General features: G+C 48.9%; 2 protein-coding genes across 2 annotated transcripts in view; both read right to left on the bottom strand.

Annotated features, from left to right (window-relative positions):
* SUPT16H (SPT16 homolog, facilitates chromatin remodeling subunit) overlaps positions 1-18860 on the bottom strand; it is a 50870-nt gene extending 32010 nt beyond the window's left edge. The window contains 9 exon segments of the mRNA XM_071420253.1: positions 833-906; positions 996-1086; positions 3662-3834; positions 7409-7560; positions 8803-8949; positions 10814-10966; positions 12096-12269; positions 16121-16213; positions 18601-18860. Coding sequence (XP_071276354.1) covers positions 833-906; positions 996-1086; positions 3662-3834; positions 7409-7560; positions 8803-8949; positions 10814-10966; positions 12096-12269; positions 16121-16213; positions 18601-18666 — 1123 coding nt within the window. The 5' untranslated portion in view covers positions 18667-18860.
* A 1872-nt stretch (positions 18861-20732) lies between these two features.
* The window catches only part of LOC139586684 (chromodomain-helicase-DNA-binding protein 8-like), a 60229-nt gene continuing 54415 nt past the window's right edge, over positions 20733-26546 (bottom strand). The window contains exons 34-38 of the mRNA XM_071420268.1: positions 24461-24610; positions 22184-22285; positions 21532-21651; positions 21394-21432; positions 20733-21123 (exon numbers count right to left, since the gene is read on the bottom strand). Of these exons, the coding sequence (XP_071276369.1) occupies positions 20920-21123; positions 21394-21432; positions 21532-21651; positions 22184-22285; positions 24461-24610 (615 nt within the window). The 3' untranslated portion in view covers positions 20733-20919. The remainder of the gene's footprint in view (positions 21124-21393; positions 21433-21531; positions 21652-22183; positions 22286-24460; positions 24611-26546) is intronic.

The following is a 26546-nucleotide window of genomic DNA, read 5'->3' as shown; positions in this document are numbered from 1 at the left end:
TTTTGGGGTGAAAATTGGGGATTTTGGGGTTAAAATCAGGGATTTTAGGGTGAAAATCGGGGATTTTGGGGCTGACAAAGCCAAATTTTGTGGGGAAAATCGGGGATTTTGGGGTGAAAATTTGGGATTTTGGGGTTAAAATTGGGGATTTTGGGGTGAAAATTTAGGGATTTTGGGGTGAAAATTGGGGATTTTGGGCTGACAAAGCCAAATTTTGGGGTGAAAATCAGGGATTTTGGGGCTGACAAAGCCAAATTTTGGGGTGAAAAACGTGGATTTTGGGGTGCAAATCGGGGATTTTGGGCTGACAAAGCCAAGTTTTGGGGTGAAAATCAGGGATTTTGGGGTGAAACTCGGGGATTTTGGGGCTGACAAAGCCAAATTTTGGGGGGAAAATTGGGGATTTTGGGGTGAAAATTGGGGATTTCGGGGTGAAAAGCGCGGATTTTGGGGCTGACAAAGCCAAATTTTGGGGTGAAAAACACGGATTTTGGGGTGAAAAGTGCGGATTTTGAGGTGAAAAACGCGGATTTTGGGGTGCAAATCGGGGATTTTGGGCTGACAAAGCCAAATTTTGGGGTGAAAATCAGGGATTTTGGGGTGCAAATCGGGGATTTTGGGGTGAAAATCGGGGATTTTGGGCCAGAGCGCAGTTTCCAAGGCAGGCCGGGCTCACCCCAGGCCGGGCGGGTTTTTGGGGTGAAACTCAGGGATTTTGGGGTGAAACCAGGGATTTTTGGCCACAGCGCAGGTTTCCAAGGCGGGCCGGGCTCACCCCAGGGCAGGCCGGGCGCGTTTTGGGGTGCAAAAGGTGAATTTGCTCGTTCCTCACCTTTCCGCAGGCGCTGCTGGTTCTTGCTGTTGATGACCAGGGAGCCCTCGCGGAACTCGATGCCCATGGCGAACCTGCGACCCCGGAATGACCCCGGAGTGACCCCGGTGTGACCCCGGCGTGACCCCAGGGTGACCCCGGCCCCGAAATCGCCGTTTCTTACCCCAAGTTTTTGGTGATTTTGCCCAGGAGCTCCGGGCGCTGCTTCTTGACCACGTCCATGACGGCGGCGTAGACGTCGCAGAGGCGGGCGCCTGCGGGGTCAGGGGTCACCAGGGGTCACCGGGGGGTCACACAGGGGTCATGGGGCGGGCAGGGGTCAGGGGGTCACTCAGGGGTCAGGCAGGGTCACTCAAAGCTAAGCAGGGACAGGGAGGGTCACTCAATGGTCACTCAATGGTCACGCAAGGGTCACTCAATGGTCACTCAATGGTCACTCAATGGTCACTCAATGGTCACGCAAGGGTCACTCAATGGTCACTCAGGGTCACTCAGAGGCCACTGTGGTCACTCAGGGATCAGTGAGGGTCACTCAATGGTCACTCAAGGGTCACGCAAGGGTCACTCAATGGTCACTCAGGGTCACTCAGGGATCAGTGAGGGTCACTCAATGGTCACTCAATGGTCACTCAGTGGTCACTCAATGGTCACTCAAGGGTCACTCAATGGTCACTCAAGGGTCACTCAGGGCCATTGTGGTCACTCAAGGGTCACCCAATGGTCACTGTGGTCACTCAGGGTCACTCATTGGTCACTCAATGGTCACTCAGTGGTCACTCAATGGTTCTTAGTGGTCACTCAGGGTCACTCAATGGTCACTCATTGGTCACTCAATGGTCACTGTGGTCACTCAGGGAGCAGTGAGGGTCACTCAATGGTCACTCAGTGGTCAGTCAATGGTCACTGTGGTCACTCAGGGAGCAGTGAGGGTCACTCAATGGTCACTCAGGACCACTGTGGTCACTAAATGGTCACTCAATGGTTCTTAGTGGTCACTCAATGGTCACTCAGGGATCAGTGAGGGTCACTCAATGGTCATTCAATGGTCACTCAATGGTCACCCAATGGTCACTCAGGGGCCACTGTGGTCACTCATTCGTTACTGAATGGTTCTTAGTGGTCACTCAGGGGTCACTCATTGGTCACTGTGGTCACTCTATGGTCACTCAGTGGTCACTCTATGGTCACTCTGTGGTCACTGTGGTCACTCTATGGTCAGTGGTCACTCTATGGTCACTGTGGTCACTCTATGGTCACTCAGTGGTCACTCAATGGTTCTTAGTGGTCACTCAGGAGTCACTCAAGGGTCACTCAGGGATCAGTGACAGTCACTCAATGGTCACTCAATGGTCACTCAGTGGTCACTCAATGGTCACTGTGGTCACTCAGGGAGCAGTGAGGATCACTCAGTGGTCACTCAGGGGTCACTCAATGGTTCTTAGTGGTCACTGTGGTCACTCAGGAGTCACTCAAGGGTCACTCAGGGATCAGTGACGGTCACTCAATGGTCACTCAATGGTCACTCAGGGGCCACTGTGGTCACTCATTGGTTACTCAGGGGTCACTGTGGTCACTCAAGGGTCACTCAGTGGTTCTTAGTGGTCACTCAGTGGTCACTCAGGGCCATTGTGGTCACTCAAGGGTCACTCAGGGTCACTCATTGCTCACTCAATGGTTCTTAGTGGTCACTCTGGTCAGTCATTGGTCACTCAGTGGTCACTGTGGTCACTCATTGGTCACACTATGGTTGCTCTATGGTCACTATGGTCACTCTATGGTCACTCTATGGTCACTCTATGGTCACTCTATGGTCAGTGGTCACTCAGTGGTCACTCAGTGGTCACTCACCATGTCTCAATTCCCTCAAAAGGACATCCTGGAGGGTCAATAAGAAGCTGTAGTGGTCCTGCATGTCCTGGGACGGGTCACTCTATGGTCACTCTATGGTCACTCTATGGTCACTCTATGGTCAGTGGTCACTCAGTGGTCACTCAGTGGTCACTCACCATGTCTCAATTCCCTCAAAAGGACATCCTGAAGGGTCAATAAGAAGCTGTAGTGGTCCTGCATGTCCTGGGACGGGTCAGTCAATGGTCACTCTATGGTCACTCTATGGTCACTGTGTGGTCACTCTATGGTCAGTGGTCACTCAGTGGTCACTCAGTGGTCACTCACCATGTCTCAATTCCCTCAAAAGGACATCCTGGAGGGTCAGTAAGAAGCTGTAGTGGTCCTGCATGTCCTGGGACGGGTCACTCTATGGTCACTCTATGGTCACTCTATGGTCACTCTATGGTCACTCTATGGTCAGTGGTCACTCAGTGGTCACTCAGTGGTCACTCAGTGGTCACTCACCGTGTCTCAATTCCCTCAGAAGGACATCCTGGAGGGTCAGTAAGAAGCTGTAGTGGTCCTGCATGTCCTGGGACGGGTCACTCTATGGTCACTCTATGGTCACTGTGTGGTCACTCTATGGTCAGTGGTCACTCAGTGGTCACTCAGGGGTCACTCACCATGTCTCAATTCCCTCAAAAGGACATCCTGGAGGGTCAGTAAGAAGCTGTAGTGGTCCTGCATGTCCTGGGACGGGTCACTCTATGGTCACTCTATGGTCACTCTATGGTCAGTGGTCACTCAGTGGTCACTCAGTGGTCACTCAGTGGTCACTCACCATGTCTCAATTCCCTCAAAAGGACATCCTGGAGGGTCAGTAAGAAGCTGTAGTGGTCCTGCATGTCCTGGGACGGGTCAGTCAATGGTCACTCTATGGTCACTCTATGGTCACTCTATGGTCAGTGGTCACTCAGTGGTCACTCAGTGGTCACTCACCGTGCCTCAGCTCCCTCAGGAGCACATCCTGAAGGGTCAGTAGGAAGCTGTAGTGGTCCTGCATGTCCTGGGACGGGTCCACCATGAGCGTCCGCACCAGGTTGGAGCAGTAGGACTTGTAGCGGATGCCCATGGAGCAGGTGATGGCCCCAAAGTGCATGTGGGACTTGTCGCTATGGAAACGGGGTGAAAAACGGGGAAATTGGTAAAAATTGGGGAAAAACGGGGTCAGAAATGGTGAAAAAACGGGGAAAAACGGGGGGAAAATGGGGAAAATCGGGTGGAGAATGGGGAAATTGGGTCAGGAATGGAGCAGGTGATGGCCCCAAAGTGCATGTGGGACTTGGCACTGAAAATGGGGTGAAAAATGGGGAAATTGGTAAAAATTGGGGAGAAAATAGGGAAAAAACGGGGTTAGAAATGGTGAAAAAATGGGAAAAAACAGGGGGAAAATGGGTCAGAAATGGGGAAAATGGGGAGAGAAAACCTGGGGTGATGGCCCCAAAGTGCATGTGGGACTTGTCGCTGGGAAATTGGGGTGAAAAATGGGGAAATTGGTAAAAATTGGGGAGAAAATAGGGAAAAAACGGGGTCAGAAATGGTGAAAAAATGGGAAAAAACAGGGGGAAAATGGGTCAGAAATGGGGAAAATGGGGAGAGAAAACCAGGGGTGATGGCCCCAAAGTGCATGTGGGACTTGTCGCTGGGAAATTGGGGTGAAAAATGGGGAAATTGGTAAAAATTGGGGAAAAAACGGGGAAATTGGGAAAAAAAAGGGGGAAAATTGGGTGGAAAATGGGGAAATTGGGTCAGGAATGGAGCAGGTGATGGCCCCAAAGTGCGTGTGGGACATGGCACTGAAAATGGGGTGAAAAACGGGGAAATTGGTAAAAATTGGGGAAAAAACGGGGAAATTAAGAAAAAAAATGGGGAAAATTGGGTGGAAAATGGGGAAATGGGGTCAGGAATGGAGCAGGTGATGGCCTCAAAGTGTGTGTGGGACTTGTCACTGGGAAATTGGGGTGAAAAACGGGGAAATTGGTAAAAATTGGGGGGAAAAAGGGGAAAAACGGGGTCAGAAATGGTGAAAAAATGGGGAAAAACGGGGGGAAAATGGGTCAGAAATGGGGAAAATGGGGAGAGAAAACCTGGGGTGATGGCCCTAAAGTGCATGTGGGACTTGTCGCTGGGAAATTGGGGTGAAAAACGGGGAAATTGGTAAAAATTGGGGAGAAAATAGGGAAAAAACGGGGTCAGAAATGGTGAAAAAATGGGGAAAATTGGGTGGGAAATGGGGAAAATGGGGAAAATGGGGAGAGAAAACCAGGGGTGCATGTGGGACTTGTCGCTGCGGAAATTGGGGTGAAAAACGGGGAAATTGGTAAAAATTGGGGAAAAACGGGGAAATTGGGAAAAAAAAGGGGGAAAATTGGGTGAAAAATGGGGAAAATCAGGTGGAGAATGGGGAAATTGGGTCAGGAATGGAGCAGGTGATGGCCCCAAAGTGTGTGTGGGACTTGGCACTGAAAATGGGGTGAAAAATGGGGAAATTGGTAAAAATGGGAGAGAAAATAGGGAAAAAACGGGGTCAGAAATGGTGAAAAAATGGGAAAAAACAGGGGGAAAATGGGTCAGAAATGGGGAAAATGAGGAAATGGGGAGAGAAAACCAGGGGTGCATGTGGGACTTGTTGCTGGGAAATTGGGGTGAAAAATGGGGAAATTGGTAAAAATTGGGGAAAAAACGGGGTCAGAAATGGTGAAAAAACGGGGAAAAACGGGTGGAAAATGGGGAAAATTGGGTCAGAAATGGAGCAGGTGATGGCCCCAAAGTGCATGTGGGACTTGGCACTGAAAATGGGGTGAAAAACGGGGAAATTGGTAAAAACTGGGGAGAAGAGGGGATTTTTGGTGGATTTTTGGTGGATTTGAAAGCGGATTTTTGTGATTTTGAATTTTGGGTCAAATCCCGGGGATTTTGGGTACCTGACGATGCCGAACTTGAGGCTGTAGTTGCCCCCACTGTAGATGATGATCTGGGGATTTTTTGGGGATTTTTAGGTGAATTTTTGGCCGATTTTTAGGCAGATTTTTACCATTTTTCAGATTTTCACATTTTGGGTCAAACCCCTGCGATTTTGGGTACCTGACAACGCTGAACTTGAGGCTGTAGTTGCCCCCACTCTGGATGATGATCTGGGGATTTTTTGTGATTTTTTGGGTAATTTTTGGCCGATTTTTAAGCGGATTTTTGCGATTTTACATTTTGGGTCAAATTCCGGGGATTTTGGGTACCTGACAACGCTGAACTTGAGGCTGTAGTTGCCCCCGCTCTGGATGATGATCTGGGGATTTTTGGGGGATTTTTTGGTGATGTTTTGGGGGATTTTTGGCCGATTTTTAAGCAGATTTCTGCCATTTTACATTTTGGGTTAAATCCACACGATTTTGGTGCATTTCCCATACCTGACGACGCTGAACTTGAGGCTGTAGTTGCCCCCACTCTGGATGATGATCTGGATATTTTTTGGGGATTTTTAGGTGAATTTTTGGCCGATTTTTAAGCGGATTTTTACCATTTTTCGGATTTTCACATTTTGGGTGAAATCCCCGCGATTTTGGGTACCTGACGACGCTGAACTTGAGGCTGTAGTTGCCGCCGCTCTGGATGATGATCTAGGGATTTTTGGGGGATTTTTTGGTGATTTTTTGGGTAATTTTTTGTGGATGATTTTGCTGATTTTTGCGATTTCACATTTTGGGTTAAATTCCGGGGATTTTGGTGCATTTCCCGTACCTGACTACGCTGAACTTGAGGCTGTAGTTGCCCCCACTCTTGATGATGATTATTGAATTTTTTGGGGATTTTTAGGTGAATTTTTGGCCGACTTTTAAGGGGATTTTTACCATTTTTCAGATTTTTACATTTTGGGTTAAATTCCGGGGATTTTGGGTACCTGACGACGCTGAATTTGAGGCTGTAGTTGCCTCCACTCTAGATGATAATCGGGATATTTTTTGGGGATTTTTTGGGTAATTTTTGGCAGATTTTTTTGCCGATTTTTACCATTTTTCAGATTTTCACATTTTGGGTTAAATTCCCGGGATTTTGGTGCATTTCCCGTACCTGACGAGGCTGAACTTGAGGCTGTAGTTACCCCCTGCTCTGGATGATGATTATTGAATTTTTTGGTGATTTTTTGGGTAATTTTTGGCCGATTTTTAAGGGGATTTTTGCGATTTCACATTTTGGGTTAAATCCCCGCGATTTTGGGTACCTGACAACGCTGAATTTGAGGCTGTAGTTGCCCCCACTCTAGATGAGGATTATTGAATTTTTTGGTGATTTTTTGGGTAATTTTTGGCCGATTTTTAAGGGGATTTTTGCGATTTCACATTTTGGGTTAAATCCCCGCGATTTTGGGTACCTCACGACGCTGAACTTGAGGCTGTAGTTGCCCCCACTCTAGATGATGATTGTTGAATTTTTTGGTGATTTTTTGGGTAATTTTTGGCAGATTTTTTACCCGATTTTTGCCATTTTTCAGATTTTCACATTTTGGGTTAAATCCCCGCGATTTTGGGTACCTGACGACGCTGAACTTGAGGCTGTAGTTGCCCCCGCTCTGGATGATGATCTGGGGATTTTTTGGGGATTTTTTGGGTAGTTTTTTGTGGATTTTTTACCCGATTTTTGCGATTTTTCGGATTTTCACATTTTGGGTTAAATCCCCGCGATTTTGGGTACCTGACGACGCTGAACTTGAGGCTGTAGTTGCCCCCGCTCTGGATGATGGGAGGGTAACACATCTCCACGGCCGAGGGGTCGGCCCCGGCCAGGAATTTCTTCTCCTCGATGGCTTTTTCCACCGCCTCGGCCAATTTGCTGTGCCGCACTTTCTGCAATGGGGGGCGATGACGTCATCGTGACGTCACAGTGACGTCACAGTGACGTCACCACGACGACCCCACAGCCCCAGCCCCCATTAGTGGGGATTTGGCCCCAAAACGGGCACAAAATTCACCCCAGAACTTTTTGGGGGGGTTTGGGGCCAAAATTCCCGTTTTTGGTTGACCCTGAAACCGCCGAGTTTTGGGTCAGGTTCAGCTGAAAATCGACATTTTTGGAGCGAAGGGCCTCGGTTTGTGCCCTGTTGGGCAGGGTGATGTAATGGCTGCTCAAAATTCGCATTTTTGGCCCCAACTTGGCCTCAGAATTTCCAATCTTGGGTCTGACCTGGCCTCAAAACGCCCGGTTTGGGTCCAAACTCCCCTTTTTGGTCCAAACTCCCCTTTTTGGTCCTTTTGGGTCCAAACTCCCCTTTTTGGTCCAATCTGACCCCAAAATTCCCATTTTTGGTCCAAACCTGACCTCAAACCTCCCATTTTTGGTCCAAAGTTCCCATTTCTGGTCCATCCTGACCTCAAAATTCCAATTTTTGGTCCATCCACATCTCAAACCACCCATTTTTGGTCAAACCTCCCATTTTTGGTCCATCCTGACCTCAAAATTCCAATTTTTGGTCCCACCCCTCCCATTTTTGGTCCCACCTCCCATTTATGATCAAAACCTCCCATTTTCGGTCCATGCCGACCTCAAAACTCCAAGTTTTGGTCCATTCTGACCTCAAAATTCCCATTTTTGGTCAAACCTCCCATTTCTGGTCCCACCTCCCATTTTTATTCCAAACCTCCCATTTTTGGTCCATTCTGACCTCAAAATTAAAATTCCCATTTTTGGGAGTCCAACCTGACCTTAAAACTCCAATTTCTGGTCCCACCTCCCATTTTTGGTCCATCCTGACCTCAAAACTCCCATTTTTGGTCCAAACCTCCCATTTCTGATCCATCCTGACCTCAAAATTCCAATTTTTGATCCCAAACCTCCCATTTATGGTCCCACCTCCCATTTTTGGTCCAAACCTCCCATTTCTGGTCCATTCTGACCTCAAAACTCCAATTTTTGATCCAAACCTCTCATTTTTGGTGCATCCCGACCTCAAACCTCCAATTTTTGGGAGTCCAACCTGACCTCAAAATTCCCATTTCTGGTCCCACCCCTCCCATTCTTGGTCCCGCCCCCGTTCCTGCCCCGCCCCTTTTGCGTGCCCCGCCCCTTTGGTGGGCGTGTCCCGGCCTGACCTCGTCGGCGTCCACGATCTCCATCACGCGCTCCTTGAAGAACTTGGTGAAGAGCTCGGAGGTGATGGCGGCCGCCTTGCGCATCAGCGCCAGCTCCTGCTCCTCCTTGGCCGCCATGGCCAGCGCCACCGCCGCGCTCACGTCCACCTAAAGGGGGCGGGGCCAATGGGGGGGCGGGGTCAGAGAGAGTGGGCGGGGTTAGAGCGGTGGGCGGGGTCAGAGCTGGGAATGAACCAATCCCAGCCCAGCTCCTGCTCCTCCTTGGCCGCCATGGCCAGCGCCACCGCCGCGCTCACGTCCACCTGAAGGGGGCGGAGTCACAGGGTGGGCGGGGGTTACAGCGCTGGGCAGGGTTAATGGGGTGGGCGGGGCCAAACCCGGGAATGAACCAATCCCAGCCCAGCTCCTGCTCCTCCTTGGCCGCCATGGCCAGCGCCACCGCCGCGCTCACGTCCACCTAAAGGGGGCGGGGCCAATGGGGGGCGGGGTTAGAGCGGTGGGCGGGGTCAGAGCTGGGAATGAACCAACCCCACCCCAACTTTGGCCAATGTGACCCAACTCTGACTCTTCCAAATAAGCTCTGACCCAAGTTTGGGTCTCCCGACCCAACTTGGATTCATTGAACCCAATTTTGATGAATTTCACCCATTTTTGATTAATTTACCCTGACTTTGACTCATTGAACCCAATTTTGATGAATTTCACCCATTTTTGATTAATTTACCCTGACTTTGACTCATTGAACCCAATTTTGATGAATTTCACCCATTTTTGATTAATTTACCCCAGCTTTGACTCACGGAACCCAATTTTGGTTAATTTAACCCAACTCTGAGTCACTGCATCCAGTTTTGATTATAATAACCCAATTTTGATTGATTTCACCCAATTGTGATTAATTTACCCCAACTTTGACTCATTGCACCCAATTTTGATGAATTTAACCCAACTTTGACCCTTCCAACTCAACTCCAAGCCAACTCGAAATCTTCAAACCCAACTTTGACTCATCCAACCCAACTCAAACCCAACTTTGACCCTTCCAAACCAACTGTGACTCTTCAAACTCAACTTTCATCCATTAAACCCAACTTTGACTCATCCAACCCAATTTTGACTCTTCAAACTCAACTCCAACTCTTCAAACCCAACTCAAACCCAACTTTGACTCTTCCAACCCAACTCAAACCCAACTTTGACTCTTCCAACCCAACTCAAACCCAACTTTGACTATTCAAACCCAACTTTGACCCTTCCAACTCGACGTTGACTCATCCAACCCAACTCTGACCCTTCAAACCCAACCTCAACCCAACTTTGACTCTTTAAACCCAACTTTGACCCTTCCAACTCAACTTTCATCCTTCAAATCCAACTCTGACCCATCCAACCCAACCTGAACTCTTCAAACCCAACTTTGACTCATCCAACCCAACACGAACTCTTTAAACCCAACTCTGACCCTTCCAACCCAACTCAAACCCAACTTTGACTCTTCCAAACCCAACTCAAACCCAACTTTGACTCTTCCAACCCAACTTCGACTCTTCAAACACAACTTTGACTCTTCCAACTCAACTGTGACTCTTCCAAACCCAACTCAAACCCAACTTTGACTCACCCAACCCAACATGAACTCTTTAAACCCAACTTCGACTCTTCAAACCCAACTTTGACTCTTCCAAACCCAACTCAAACTCAACTTTGACTCTTCCAACCCAACTTTGACTCTTCCAACCCAACTCTGACCCATCCAACCCAACTCAAACCCAACTCTGACCCATCCAACCCAACTTGAACTCTTCAAACCCAACTGTGACTCTTCAAACTCAACTTTGACCCTTCAAACCCAACTCAAACCCAACTTTGACCCTTCAAACTCAACGTTGACTCATCCAACCCAACACAAACTCTTCAAACCCAACTCCGCCTCTCCCAACCCAACTCCGCCCCACCCCAGCCCCGCCCCCGTGCCAGGCCCCGCCCCCCGCGCCAGGCCCCGCCCCCGGACCTTCTCGAAGCCCTCCTTGCTGAGGGCGTCGTTCCAGCTCTTCATGAACTCGCCCGGGAATTTGTCCTTGGCGAAGACCCCGAGGCGCCGCCCGCCCCGGCTGCCCCGCAGCGCTTCCAGAAGCTTCTCAAAGTTGGCCTTGTTGCTCTCGTTCTGAAAGGGGGCGGGGCCAGCTCAGGGGGGTGTGGCCATGGGGAGGGTGGGGGGCGTGGCCAGGCCCAGCCCCAGGGATGGGGGCGGAAAGGGACAAGAGAGGCCCCAAAAGGGCCCAGAGTGACCCAAAATGGGGCCCAGGGTGACCCAAAAGGGCCCAGAGTGACCCAAAATAGGGCCCAGAGTGACCCAAAGGGGCCCAGAGTGACCAAAATGGGGCCCAAAGTGACCCAAAATGGGGCCCAGAGTGACCAAAATGGGGCCCAGAGTGACCCAAAGGGGGCCCAGAGTGACCCAAAAGGGCCCAGAGTGACCAAAATGGGGCCCAGAGTGACCCAAAAGGGCCCAGAGTGACCCAAAGGGGGCCCAGAGTGACCCAAAGGGGCCCAGAGTGACCCAAAGGGGGCCCAGAGTGACCCAAAAGGGCCCAGAGTGACCCAAAAGGGCCCAAAGTGACCCAAAAGGGGCCCAGAGTGACCCAAAGGGGGCCCAGAGTGACCCAAAAGGGCCCAAAGTGACCCAAAAGGGCCCAAAGTGACCCAAAAGGGGCCCAGAGTGACCCAAAAGGGCCCAAAGTGACCCAAAATGGGGCCCAGAGTGACCCAAAAGGGCCCAGAGTGACCAAAATGGGGCCCAGAGTGACCCAAAATGGGGCCCAGAGTGACCCAAAAGGGGCCCAGAGTGACCCAAAAGGGCCCAGAGTGACCCAAAAGGGCCCAGAGTGACCAAAATGGGGCCCAGAGTGACCCAAAGGGGGCCCAGAGTGACCCAAAAGGGGCCCAGAGTGACCCAAAAGTGACCACCAGGACCCCAAAGTGACCCAAAGTGGCCACCAGGACTCCAAAGTGACCACCAGGACCTCAGAGTGACCCCCAGGACATCATAAGGACCATAAAATGACCCAAAGTGACCCAAAATGACCCAAATTCCCCCTGGGGCGTCCCCACCTTCTCCCGGACGAGCAGGGTGACCCCAAAGTGACCCAAAATTGACCCAAAATGACTGAAAATAGCCCCAAAAACCCCCAGGGGTCCCCACCTTCTTGCGGACGAGCAGCGTGACCCCAAAGTGACCCCAAAATGACCCAAAATGACCCAAAATGACCCAAAAACCCCCAAGGGGTCCTCACCTTTTCGCGCACGAGCAGCGTGACGGCCGGGAGCCCGTTGGAGGCGCCCTCGCCGCCCTTGCCCTGCGCCACCTGCTTGAGGAACTCGACCTTCTTGCGGCTGGCCAGGAACAGGGCGCGCTCCTCGCAGAACAGCATCACTGTGTCGGTGAGCTCGTAGCCAAACAGCCAGGTCTGGGGGGGAAACAGCGTGGGAAGGGTTAAAAACAGCAAAAAAACAAAAAAAACCCCATCAAAAACAGACCAGGAACCCCAAAACCCCAAAAAACCCCATCAAAAACGGACCAGGAACCCCAAAAATGGACCCAGGAACAAGAGAAACCAGCAGGGACCAGAGCAGTGTCACCGTGTCGGTGAGCTCAGAGCCAAACAGCCAGGTCTGGGGGGGAACAGCACAGAAAGGGTTAAAAACAGCAAAAAAACCCAAAAAAACAAAAAAAAAACCCAAAAACCCCCATCAAAAACGGACCAGGAACCCCAAAACCCCAAAAAACCCCACAAAAATTGACCCAAGAACCCCAAAAATGACCCAGGAACCCCAAAATCCAGCAGGGACCAGAGCAGCGTCACCGTGTCGGTGAGCTCAGAGCCAAACAGCCAGGTCTGGGGAGAAACAGCACAGAAAGGTTTAAAAACAGCAAAAAAAACCAAAAAAACCAAAAAAACCCAAAAAACCCCATCAAAAACGGACCAGGAACCCCAAAACCCCAAAAAACCCCATCAATAATGGACCAGGAACCCCAAAACCCCAAAAAACCCCACAAAAATTGACCCAGGAACCCCAAAAATGACCCAGGAACCCCAAAATCCAGCAGGGACCAGAGCAGCGTCACCGTGTCGGTGAGCTCAGAGCCAAACAGCCAGGGATGGGGGGAAACAGCACAGAAAGGGTTAAAAACAGCAAAAAAAAAACCAAAAAAACCAAAAAAACCCAAAAAACCCCATCAAAAACAGACCAGGAACCCCAAAACCCCAAAAAACCCCATCAAAAACGGACCAGGAACCCCAAAACCCCAAAAAACCCCATCAAAAACAGACCAGGAACCCCAAAACCCCAAAAAACCCCATTAAAAATGGACCAGGAACCCCAAAAATGGACCCAGGAACCCCAAAAATGACCCAGGAACAACAGAAACCAGCAGGGACCAGAGCAGCGTCACCGTGTCGGTGAGCTCAGAGCCAAACTGCCAGGGATGGGGGGAAACACCACAGAAATGGTTAAAAACCCAAAAAAATGAACTCAGGAACCCCAAAATTATAAAGACACCGAAAACCCAAAAACAACCCCAAAAAATCCGACCAAAAATCCCCAAAAAATGACCCAGGAAAGACCCAAAAACCAGAGCAGCGCCACGGTGTTGGTGAGCTCGGAGCCAAAGAGCCAGGGATGGGGAAAAACAGCCCAAAAATGGACCCAGGAACCCCAAAAATGGACAGAAACAGCCCAGAAATGGACCCAGGAACCCCAAAAATGGACTCAGGAACCCCAAAAATGGACAGAAACAGCCCAAAAATGGACCCAGAAACCCCGAAATTATAAAGACATCAAAAACCCAGAAAAAAACCCCACAAAAGTTGACCCAGGAACCCCAAAACTCAAAAAAACCCCACAAAAATGGACAGAAACACCCCAAAAATGGACAGAAACACCCCAAAAATACAAAGGCACCGAAAACCCAAAAAAAACCCCACAAAAATGGACCCAGGAAGCCCAAAAATGGACAGAAACAGCCCAAAAATGGTGAGAAACACCCCAAAAATACAAAGGCACCGAAAACCCAAAAAAACCCCACAAAAATTGACACAGGAACCCCAAAACCCAAAAAAACCCCACAAGATTTGGCCCAGGAAGCCCAAAAATGGACCCAGGAACCCCAAAAATGGACAGAAACAGCCCAAAAATGGACCCAGGAAACCCAAAAATAGATAAACACTGAAAACCAAGAAAAACCCCACAAACCCACCCAGGAACCCCAAAAATGGAGAGAAACACCCCAAAAATGGAGAGAAACACCCCAAAAATGGACACAGGAAACCCAAAAATAGAGAAACACTGAAAACCCCCCAAAAAACCGACAAACCCACCCAGGAACCCCAAAAATGGAGAGAAACACCCCAAAAATGGAGAGAAACACCCCAAAAATGGACCCAGGAAACCCAAAAATACAGAGACACCGAAAACCCAAAAAACCCCAGAAAAATGGACCCAGGAAGGCCAAAAATGGAGAGAAACACCCCAAAAATGGACAGGGAAAAACCAAAAAGGGAGCAGGGACACTCAGAAATGGACAGAAACCCCAAAAATGGACAAAAACCCCAAAAATGGACAAAAACCCCAAAAATGGAGCTGGGACACCCTAAAAGGAGCAGGGAAAGCCCCAAAAATGGGAGAATTCACCCAAAATGAGAGAATTCACCCAAAATGAGGGAATTCACCCAAAATGAGAGAATTCACCCAAAATGAGGGAATTCACCCAAAATGAGAGAATTCACCCAAAATGAGGGAATTCACCCAAAATGAGGGAATTCACCCAAAATGAGGGAATTCACCCAAAATGAGAGAATTCACCCAAAATGAGGGAATTCACCTAAAATGAGAGAATTCACCCAAAATGAGGGAATTCACCCAAAAAGGAGAGAATTCACCCAAAATGAGAGAATTCACCCAAAATGAGGGAATTCACCCAAAATGAGAGAATTCACCCAAAACCCAGGGAATTTACCCCAAAAATGAGGGGATTTACCCCAAAATGAGGGGATTGACCCAAAAATGAGGGGATTTACCCAAAATGAGGGGATTCAGCCAAATATGACAGGATTGGCTCAAAAATGAAGGAATTCAGCTAAAAAATGAGGGAATTCCCCCAAATATGACAGAGATTTGGGGATTTTTTAGGGGATTTTCCCTCAGAGATTTTGGGGTTTTTTCTGGAGATTTTGGGATTTTTTAGGGGATTTTCCCTCAGGGATTTTTAAAAGTTTTTTCTGGGGATTTTGGGATTTTTTAGGGGATTTTCCCTCAGGGATTTTGTTCTTTTTTCTGGGGATTTTGGGATTTTTTAGGGGATTTTCCCTCAGGGATTTTGGGTTTTTTTCTGGGGATTTTGGGATTTCCCGTCAAAGTTTTTGGGATTCTTCTCAGGGGTTTTGGGATTTCCCCTCAGAAATTTTGGGAATTTTTTGGGATTTCCCCTCAGAAATTTTGGGAATTTTTTTGGGATTTCCCCTCAGAAATTTTGGGATTTTTTGGGAATTTTTTTTTCCTCAGGGAATTTGGTATTTTCCCCAGAGATTTTGGGATTGTTTCCAGGGCTTTTGGGATTTTTCTCAGGAAATTTGATATATTTGGGATTTCTCCTGAGGGATTTTGGGATTTTTCCCAGAGATTTTGGGATTCTTCTCAGGTATTTTTGGATTTTTTAGAGATTTTTCTCAGCTATTTTTGGATTTTTTAGGGATTTTTCTCAGGTATTTTCGGATTTTTTTTTTAGGTATTTTTCTCAGGAAATTTGATATTTTGGGATTTCTCCTGAGGGATTTTGGGCATTTTTCTCAGGGATTTTGGGAATTTTCCCCAGAGATTTTGGGATTTTTCTCAGTTAGTTTTGGATTTTTTTTTTAGGGATTTTTCTCAGAAAATTCGATATTTTGGGATTTCTCCTGAGGGATTTTGGGATTTTTCTCAGGGATTTTTGGGGATTTTTCTCAGGGAATTTGGTATTTTGTTATTTTTCCCAGAGATTTTGGGATTTCTCCTGAGGGATTTTGGGGATTTTTCCCTGAGATTTTGGGATTTTTTCTCAGGTATTTTTGAATTTTTCTGAGGGATTTTGGCATTTTTCTCACTGATTTCAGTATTTTGTTCTTTTCCCCGGGGATTTTGGGATTTCTCCTGAGGGATTTTGGGATTTTTCCCAGAGAATTTGGGATTTTTCTCAGAGATTTTGGGATTTTTCTCACTGATTTCGGTATTTTGTTCTTTTCCCCGTGGATTTTGCTGTTTTTGGGTGATTTTCCCCCCTCACCTGCAGCGCTGTGGATTTGGCGTAGACGATCTCCTCGTCCACCCCCACGGCCACCACGATGGCGTCGACGCCGCCCAACTCATCCTCCCCTTTCTGGGGGAGAAAAGGGTTAAAAATACCCAAAATCACCCAAATTCACCCCAAATTCACCCTAAAATAAACCCCGAACTCATCCTCCCCTTTCTGAGGGAAAAAAGGGTTAAAAATACCCAAAATCACCCAAATTCACCCCAAATTCACCCTAAAATAAACCCCTGAACTCATCCTCCCCTTTCTGAGGGAGAAAAGGGTTAAAAATACCCAAAATCACCCAAATTCACCTCCCCAAACTCATCCTCCCCTTTCTGAGGGAGAAAAGGGTTAAAAATACCCCAAAATCACCCAAATTCACCCCAAATTCACCCTAAAATAAACCCCCGAACTCATCCTCCCCTTTCTGAGGGAGAAAAGGGTTAAAAATACCCAAAATCCCCCAAATTCACCTCCCCAAACTCATCCTCCCCTTTCTGAGAGAGAAAAGGGTTAAAAATACCCCAAAATCCCCCAAAATCACCCCAAATTCACCCTAAAATAAACCCCGAACTCATCCTCCCCTTTCTGGAGGAAAACAGGGTTAAAAACACCCAAAATCCCCCAAATTCACCTCAAATTCACCTCCCCGAACTCATCCTCCCCTTTCTGAGGGAAACAAGGGGTTAAAAACACCCAAAATCCCCCAAATTCACCCCAAATTCACCTCCCCGAACTCATCCTCCCCTTTCTGAGAGAGAAAAGGGTTAAAAATACCCAAAATCACCCAAATTCACCCCAAATTCACCCCCCCGAACTCATCCTCCCCTTCCTGAGGGAAACAAGGGGTTAAAAACACCCAAAATCATCCAAATTCACCCTAAAATAAACCCCGAACTCATCCTCCCCTTTCTGCGGGAAACAAGGGGTTAAAAACACCCAAAATCCCCCAAATTCACCCCCCCCGAACTCATCCTCCCCTTTCTGAGGGAAACAAGGGGTTAAAAACACCCAAAATCACCCAAATTCACCCCAAATTCACCCTAAAATAAACCCCGAACTCATCCTCCCCTTTCTGAGGGAGAAAAGGGTTAAAAATACCCAAAATCCCCCAAATTCACCTCCCCAAACTCATCCTCCCCTTTCTGAGGGAGAAAAGGGTTAAAAATACCCAAAATCATCCAAATTCACCCCAAATTCACCCTAAAATAAACCCCGAACTCATCCTCCCCTTTCTGAGGGAAACAAGGGGTTAAAAATATCCAAAATCACCCAAATTCACCCCAAATTCACCCCAAAATAAACCCCCGAACTCATCCTCCCCTTTCTGAGAGAGAAAAGGGTTAAAAATACCCCAAAATCCCCCAAATTCACCCCAATTTCAACGAAAATCCCCCCAAATTTACTTTGGGCCCTCCAAATTTACCTCAAACCCCAAAATTTACATCAGACCATCAAAATGTACTCAAAGCACCCCAAATTTAACTCAAATACCCCAAATTTACCTCAGACCCCACTAATTTACCTCAAAACTCCAAAATTTACCTCAAACCTCCAAAATGTACTCAAAACACCCCAAATTTACCTCATAACCTCCAAATTTACCTCAAACCTCCCAAATTTACCTCAGACCCCCCAAATTTACCTCAAACCCCCCAAATTTACTTCAGACCCCCCAAATTTACCTCAGACCCCACAATTTTACCTCAAACCTCCCAAATTCACCTCAAAACCCCCAAATTTGCTGCAAACCTCCCATATTTACCTCAAATCCTCCCAAATTCACCTCAGACTCCACTGCTTTACCTCAAAAGCCCCAAATTTACATCAAACCCACTGAATTCACTTCAAACCCGACAAATTTCCCTCAAATCTTCAAAATTTACCTCACACCCCCTAAATTCAGCTCAGTCCTCCCAAATTTACCTCAAATCCCTCACATTCACTTTAAACCCCAAAAATTCACCTCAGCTCCTCCAAATTTACCTCAAACCACCCAAATTTACCTCAGACCCCACAAATTTACCTTAAAGCCCCGTAAGTTCATACTCAAACCCCCAAATTCAATCCAAATCCCTAAAATTCACCTCAAATCTTTCAGATTTATCTCAGATCCCCCAAATTTACCTCAACCCCCCCCATAATTTACCTCAAATCTGCCGAATTTACCTCAGACCCCTCAAATTCACTTCATACCCCCAAAACTCACTTTAAATCCCCCAAAATCACCTCAAACCTCCCAAAATTCACATAAAAGCTCTGAAATTCAACCAAAACCCCCCAAATCCACTTAAATTCCCCCACATTTACCTCAACCCCCTCCATAATTTACCTCAAATCTCCCGAATTTACCCCGACCTCCCCCTCCCTAAAATGTACCCCAGCCCCCCCCCCCCCCCCCACCCCTTTAGAGCTCCCCCCCTCAGGGCTCCCCCCGCCCCTCCCCCCCGCCCTCCCCGCCCCTCCCCCACCTGCCAGCTGGCGTAGAGCCGCCGCAGCCGCCTCGAGAAGGCCTCGCGGTCCAGGCTCAGCGCCATCCCCGGGGGCCCGCGCGGGGCCAGCGGCCCCTCCCGGGACCCTCGGCCTCCTCCGGGATCCGCCCCCTCGGCCGGGACTCCCCCGAGTTTTCTTCTTCTTCTTCTTCTTCTCCGCCGCCTCCTCCTCCTCCCGCGCCGCGGCGTTTACCCCCCCCGGAAACGCGGCCTGAGGGGCACTTCCGGTTCCGGGGCGGCGGGAAAAGGGCGGGACGGGAGGGCCGAGGGGAGGGGGGAGCGCGTCACGTGACCCGCGGAGGCGGGAAAAGGGCTCTGAGGGCGACAGGGTCACGTGACCGCGGGAGGCGGGAAAAGGGCTCTGAGGGGCAGAGACGGGAAAATGGCGGCGGAGGGGGAAGCGGCCGCTTCTCGTAAAGGGGAGAAACGGGGAAATAGCGGCGAGGAAATCGGGAAAACCGGGGTGGGAAACGGATCCTTCCTCACGTGAGGTGGGGATGAATAAAGAGGAGGAGGCGTGGGAAAGTTTCCCGGCGTCACGTGACCGGGAGAGGCGGGAAAATGGCGCTGAGGGGGAGAAGGGGAAGCGGCCGCTTCTCGTAAAGCGGAAAAACGGGAAGCGAAGGAAGGTGAGAAACGGGAAATACCGGGGGGGGAAATCGGTAAAACCGGGGTGGGCAAACGGTCCCTTCCTCACGTGAGGCCGGGATGGGGGGGGGGGGGGGCGTGGCAAAGTCTTCCGGCGTCACGTGATGAGGGAGAGGCGGGAAAAGGTCTCTGAGGGGGAGAGGCGGCAAAATGGCGGCGGAGGGAGACCGAGAAGCGGCTGCTTCTCGTAAAGAAGAAAAACGGTATTAAAAAAGGTTGGAAACGGGAAATACCGGAGAATAGTGCTGGGGAAATCGATAAAACCGGATGGGGGGGGGGGGAACGGTTCCATCCTCACGTGAGGCGGGGGTGCATAAAAAGGAGGGGGCGTGGCTGGGATTTATGCATCATGTATGAGGTTATGAATATGCAACAGGCTGTTGTTTTTACGGGTTAATCCTCTGTTAACGTGGGTCTGTTTTCGGGATTATTTTGTCCGGAAAAGGTACCCGGACTGTCTGTAACTCCGTGTTTGTATCGTCTCATGTTGTCCTAATCCTAAATGTATAAAATATTCTCTAATTATATTGCTATTTTAATAACCATTTTATTACTAATAAACTTTTAAATAAAAACAATTGAGTGGCGTTTTTCATAGAGATAAACATTGGGATTCCACTGGTTGGTGAACTGAAAAAGAGATTTGCTTTTACAAATAAAGTTTTGGTTTGCTGATCAATGAAATTAGATGTTGAAAGATGAAAGAAACAATGGGGAAGAAAAAAACCTTAAATTCCGTAAGAATTAAAAATTAAAAGGGAGGGGAATACATTAGAGGGGAATCTTAGGTGTCGGGAAGTCTGAGCCTCTCAAGTACCTCAGAAATGGGAAAAAAGACGGAAATTCGGGTAAAAAGGAAGCTGAGTCCTCCAAAAATTGGAGGGATCTCATTGGAATGCCTCATTTATGCCGCTTTATTCGAATAAAGTAAAAGGACTCCTCTGTCTCCTTTTGAAACATTAACCTCTAGAGTTTGTGGATTAATTTGTCTAACAATTATGCAAAAAAAACCCCAAAATGAAAATTAAAAAATAAAAAGTGGGGACGAAAAATGGCGCCCCTCCTACGTCACGTGACGGGGGAAAGGCGGGAAATTCGTGAGGGGGCGGGGGTCACGTGACAAAGAGAGGCGGGGAAATCGTGAGGGGGCGGGGGTCACGTGACAAAGAGAGGCGGGGAAATCGTGAGGGGGCGGGGGTCACGTGACAAAGAGAGGCGGGGAATCATGAGGGGCGGGGAAATCGTGAGGGGACGCGGTCACGTGATAGAAAATGGCAGCAAAATCGTGAGGGGAGCTCAGTGGGCGCCACCCGGTGGCGATAAATGGAATTGTGAGTGTGGACATCTTAAATTACCAGAAGTGCTTAATTAAAGGTGTTAATTAGGGAGCAGTACGAATCAAGGGATGCAAATGAGGCGCTTAATTAGCAGGTAATTAGGAGAAAATCACTCACAGCAGGTGCTCCATTTCCAAACCTTTTATTAAAAAAAACCCCACCAGGCCCCTCCCGTCCCGCCAGCCCTGCCCACATTGACCCCGCCCCACTCGGCCCCGCCCCCCGCCCCGCCCCCCTATGACACAGAGACATTTTACATATTTATATAAATATGGGGAGGGGGGCGTGGCCCCGGCAGGAAAAGGGGCGGGGCTTAATCCGAGTCGGAAGTGGGTGGCAACATGGGGTCGGCCAGCAGGGGGCAGCACCCACTTCCTGCTTCTGCTTCCTCTTCTGGCCGGAAGCGCGGGGGCGGGGCTAAGGAAGGAGAGGCCACGCCCCCTGTGCTGCTGGCTCCGCCCCCCATCAGCGCCACCATCTTGGAAAGGTCCAAACCTGAGGGGGGGGAGGGGATGAACTGCAGGGGAGGAGAAAGAGAATTATTATTGAGGGGGTGGGGCTTACATGGGTGTGGCCAGGCCAAGCCACACCCTCAAATTCATAAAATAAATATAAAATACTTTAAAGTGCCCCAAAATCATTAAAACCGCCCAAATTTTTAAACATGCCCCACCCCCTGAAGGAGTGGGAGGGGCCAGGACCCCCCTGAATGATAGGAGGGGGCTCTGGCCCTGCCCCCAGCCCTATTTTTGGGGAGTTTTGGGAATTTTGGCCGTTCCCAAATTACCTTTTTCCGGTGCCACTTTTCCCGCCGCTGCTCCACGAACTGAAGGGGGGGGGGGTGAGAAGAAAATTTGGGGTGAATTCGGGAGAGTTTGGGGTAATTCGCCATTTTGGGGTGAATTGCGGGGTTTTTGGGGCTCACCGGATGCAGCCGGGGGTCGGCGAATTCGGGGCCATCTCCGCGGTGAGGGGGAGGGGCCCCCATGGTGCCCTCGGGGTCCCCGGGGGGGTCCCGGAGCCCCTCGAGGCAGCGCAGCTCCAGCTTGGGGGGAAAAGCAGGGATTTTGGGAAAAAGCACCAAAAATCGGGGAAAAACCCCAAATTGTGGCACAAAACCATGAAAGAAACCCAAAGTCTTACAGGAAACGCCCAAATTTTCCTGGGAAACCCCAAAATCTGATGGGAAACCCCAAAATTTGGGCACAAACCCAAAAACAATCCAAAATCTGGTGGAAAACTTCCTAATTTTGGCATCAACCCCAAAAACAAGTCAAAAATTTGACAGGAAACATCAAAATAGTGGTGGGAAACCCCAAATTTGGGCACAAAACCCTGAAACAACCCAAAAATCTAGTGAGAAATGTCCGAATTTTGGCATAAGTACTCAAAAACCTGACAGGAAACTCCCGAATTCTGTCACCAACCTCAAAACCCAACAGCAAACCCCAATTTTTGATCATCTTCCCCAAACCCCATTGATAAATGTGAGCACAAAGGAACCCAAACTTCCCAAAAATCCCGCGGTGCCCTGAAACTCCCAAAACTGGGGTTTTTTTTCCCCAAAATCGCCTCACCTCTACCAGTTTCTTGCTGTTTTTCTTGGGGGGGTTGGGTGCCCGTTGGGCCCCGTTGGGCCCCAGCCGCTGTTTCTGGAAAGTCAATTTGAGCCCCTCCTCCTGCGGGGAAATCGTGAGGGGACGGCGTCACAAGATGGAGGAAAAGGCGGGAAAATTGTGGGGGAAAAGGTGGGAAAATCGTGAGGGGAAAAGGTGGGAAAATCGTGAGGGGATGGGGTCACAAGATGGAGGAAAGGTGGGAAAATTGTGAGGGGAAAAGGCGGGAAAATCGTGAGGGGATGGGGTCACAAAATGGAGAAAAGGCGGGAAAATCGTGAGGGGAAAAGGTGGAAAAATCGTGAGGGGACGGGGTCACAAAATGGAGAAAAGGCGGGAAAATTGTGAGGGAAAAGGTGGGAAAATCGTGAGGGGACGGGGTCACAAAATGGAGGAACAGGTGGGAAAATTGTGAGGGAAAAAGTGTGAAAATTGTGAGGGGCAGGGTCGCAAAATGGAGGGGAGGCAGAAAAGTCACGAGGAAGGGTGGGAAACTTGTGAGGGAATGGGATTACAAAATGGAGGGAGAAGGAAAAATTGTGAGGGGATGGGGTCACAAAATGGAGGAAAAAGCAGGAAAATCGTGAGAGGAAAAGGTGGGAAAATCGTGAGGGGAAAAGGTGGAAAAATCGTGAGGGGAAAAGATGGAAAAATTGTGAGGGGAAAAGGTGGGGAAATTGTGAAGGGAAAAGGTGGAAAAATAGTGAGGGAAAAGGTGGAAAAATCGTGAGGGGAAAAGGTGGAAAAATTGTGAAGGGAAAAGGTGGAAAAATCGTGAGGGGAAAAGGCGGGAAAATCATGAGGGGAAAAGGTGGAAAAATCGTGAGGGGACAGAGTCACGTGACAGAAAAAGGCGGGAAAATCGTGAGGGGACGGGGTCACAAGATGGAGGAGAAGCAGGAAAATCGTGAGGTGAAAAGGTGGAAAAATCGTGAGGGGAAAAGATGGAAAAATTGTGAGGGAAAAGATAAAAAATCGTGAGGGGAAAAGGTGGAAAAATCGTGAGGGGAAAAGGTGAAAAATCATGAGGGGAAAAGATGGAAAAATTGTGAGGGGAAAAGATGGAAAATCGTGAGGGGAAAAGGTGAAAAATCATGAGGGGAAAAGATGGAAAAATTGTGAGGGGAAAAGATGGAAAATCGTGAGGGGACGGAGTCACGTGACAGAAAAAGGCGGGAAAATCGTGAGGGGACGGAGTCACAAGATGGAGGAGAAGCAGGAAAATCGTGAGGGGAAAAGGTGGAAAAATCGTGAGGGGAAAAGATGGAAAAATTGTGAGGGAAAAGATAGAAAATCGTGAGGGGAAAAGGTGAAAAATCATGAGGGGAAAAGGTGGAAAAATTGTGAAGGGAAAAGGTGGAAAATCGTGAGGGGACGGAGTCACGTGACAGAAAAAGGCGGGAAAATCGTGAGGGGACAGCGTCACAAGATGGAGGAGAAGCAGGAAAATCGTGAGGGGAAGGAATTGCGTGAAAGGAAAAGGTAAGAAAACTGTAAGGGGAACTCGGGGGGTTTGGGTAAAGCGCCAAAGGTTTAACAGGGATGGGATTTTGGGGTGAAAAATGCTGGGTTTGGGTAAAGCACCGAGGGTTTAACAGGGATGGGATTTTTGGGTGAAAAGCCCCCGATTTGGGGGTGCAGATAAAGCACCGAGGGTATAACAGGGACAGGATTTTGGGGTGAAAACCCCCGTTTTTGGGCCCAGCGCCATAGGGTTTAACAGGGACAGGGTTTTGGGGTGAAAAGCGCCGTTTTTGGGTAAAACCCCAAAAGGTGTAACCGGGACAGGATTTTGGGGTGAAAAGCGCCGTTTTTGGGTAAATTTCCAAAGGTGTAACAGGGATGGGATTTTGGGGTGAAAAGTGCCGTTTTTGGGTAGAACACCAAAGGTGTAACAGGGACAGGATTTTGGGGTGAAAAGCGCCGTTTTTGGGTAGAACACCAAAGGTGTAACAGGGACAGGGTTTTGGGGTGAAAAGTGCCATTTTTGGGCACAGTGCCATAGGGTTACCAGGGGTGGGATTTTGGGGTGAAAAGCGCTGTTTTTGGGCCCAGCACCATAGGGTTAACAGGGACAGGATTTTGGGGTGAAAAGCGCCGTTTTTGGGTAAAACCCCAAAGGTGTAACAGGGACAGGATTTTGGGGTGAAAACCCCCATTTTTGGGTAAATTTCCAAGGGTTTAACAGGGACAGGATTTTGGGGTGAAAACCCCCATTTTCGGGCCGGCCCCACTCACGTCCTTGATCTGCACCGTGAACTCCTTGTCCGGGTGGCGGCCCCGGGGCGGGGCGGGGGGCGGGGCAGGGCGGGGCGGGGGCGGGGCAGGGCTCGGGGAGCCCCCCCGGGACCCCCCCGAAATCCTCGGGGGGGGGCGGCCCCTCCCCCGCCGTCAGCACCGCCCGGCAGATCAGGTCCAGCCTCCGGATCAGCGCCCGGTCCTGGGGGGAAAAACGGCCATTTTGGGAAAATTGACTTTTTGGGGCCTTCTGGGGCCCTTTTGGGGCCTTCTGGGGCCTTTTCTGGGCCTTTCTGGGGCCTTCTGGGGCCTTTTTGGGGCCTTTTTGGGGTCTTTTGGGGGCCTTTTGGGGGCCCTTCTGGGGCCTTCTGGGGCCTTCTGGGGGCCTTTTTGGGGCCTTTTGGGGGCCTTTTTGGGGCCCTTTTGGGGCCTTTTTGGGGCTTTTCTGGGGCCTTTCTGGGGCTTTTCTGGGCCTTTTTGGGGCCTTTCTGGGGCCCTTTTTGGGGCCTTTTGGGGCCTTTTTGGGGCCCTTTTGGGGCCTTTTTGTACCTTTTTGGGGACCTTTTTGGGCCTTTTTGGGGCCTTCTGGGGCCTTTTTGGGGCTTTTCTGGGCCTTTTTGGGGCCCTTTTTGGGCCTTTTTGGGGCCTTTCTGGGGCTTTTCTGGGCCTTTTTGGGGCCTTCTGGGGGCCTTTTGGGGGCCTTTTTGGGGCTTTTCTGGGCCTTTTTGGGGCCTTTCTGGGGCCCTTTTTGGGGCCTTTTGGGGCTATCTTGGGGCCTTTCTGGGGCCCTTTTGGGGCCTTTCTGGGGCCTTTTTTGGGGCCTTTTTGGGTCGTGGGATCCCCGAATCTGGGGGGATTTTGGGGTCTCTCGTTTTTGGTTCTTTTTGCAGGGGATTTGGTGCTCCTTGGGATTCTGAGGGAATTTTTGGATTTTTTTTTTTTTTAGTTTTTAGGGATTTTTGTGGGGTTTTTGGGGTTGTTGGAGTTTTGGGGTTTTTTTCTTGTTTTTTTTTGGTTTTTTAAAATTTTTTTTATGGGGTTTTTTTGTTGGTTTTTTGAGTTTTGGACTGTTGTTGGGATTTTTTTTATTTCTGGGGATTTTATGGGGGTTTTTGTTTTAGTTTTGGGGATTTTTGGAGGTTTTTGGTTTTATTTTTAATTTTTGGGGATTTTATGGGGTTTTCTTTGTTATTTTTGAAGTATTGGGAGGTTTTGGGAGGTTTTTTGGGTTTTGGGTATTTTGGGGGTGATTTTTTTTGGTTTTTTGGGGTTTTGGGATATTTAAGGGGTTTTTTCCATGGTTTTTGGGTTGTGGGTGTGTTTAGGGGATTTTGGGGATTTTTTGGGGGTATTTTGGGTATTTTTTCCCTGAGTTTTTTTGGGGTTATTTGGGTGTTTTTCTGAGGTTTTTAGGGGTTTTTTTTGGGTGTTTTTGTTCCCATTACCTTGGGCCAATACAGGAGATTTTGGGGGTTATTTTTGGGTGTTTTTAAGGTGGTTTTTAGGGCATTTTTTGGGTGTTTTTTGTTCCCATTACCTTGGGCCAATACAGGAGATTTTTGGGTGTTTTTTGGGTGTTTTTAAGGTGGTTTTTTAGGGGTTTTTTTGGGTGTTTTTTGTTCCCATTACCTTGGGCCAATACAGGAGATATTGGGGGTTATTTTTGGGTGGTTTTTGGGTGGTTTTTAGGGTGTTTTTTGGGTGTTTTTTGTTCCCAATACCTTGGGCCAATACAGGAGATTTTGGGGGTTTTTAAGGTGTTTTTTGGATGTTTTTTGGGGTGTTTTTTGTTCCCATTACCTTGGGCCAATACAGGAGATTTTGGGGGGTTTTTAAGGTGTTTTTAAGGTGGTTTTTAGGGGGTTTTTTTGGGTATTTTTGTTCCCATTACCTTGGGCCAATACAGGAGATTTTGGGGTTATTTTGGGGGTTTTAAGGTGTGGGTGTTTTGGGTGGGTTTACGGTGTTTTTTGGGTGGTTTTTAGGGCATTTTTTGGGTGTTTTTTGTTCCCATTACCTTGGGCCAATACAGGAGATTTTGGGGGGTTTTTAAGGGTGTTTTTTTGGGTGGTTTTTGGATGTTTTT

This window comes from Agelaius tricolor, unplaced genomic scaffold (assembly GCF_023055355.1).
Source record: "Agelaius tricolor isolate 1412-34295 unplaced genomic scaffold, bAgeTri1.0.p SCAF_131, whole genome shotgun sequence".
In the NCBI taxonomy this organism is placed as follows: domain Eukaryota; kingdom Metazoa; phylum Chordata; class Aves; order Passeriformes; family Icteridae; genus Agelaius; species Agelaius tricolor.
This window is presented reverse-complemented; position numbering and strand designations above follow the sequence as displayed.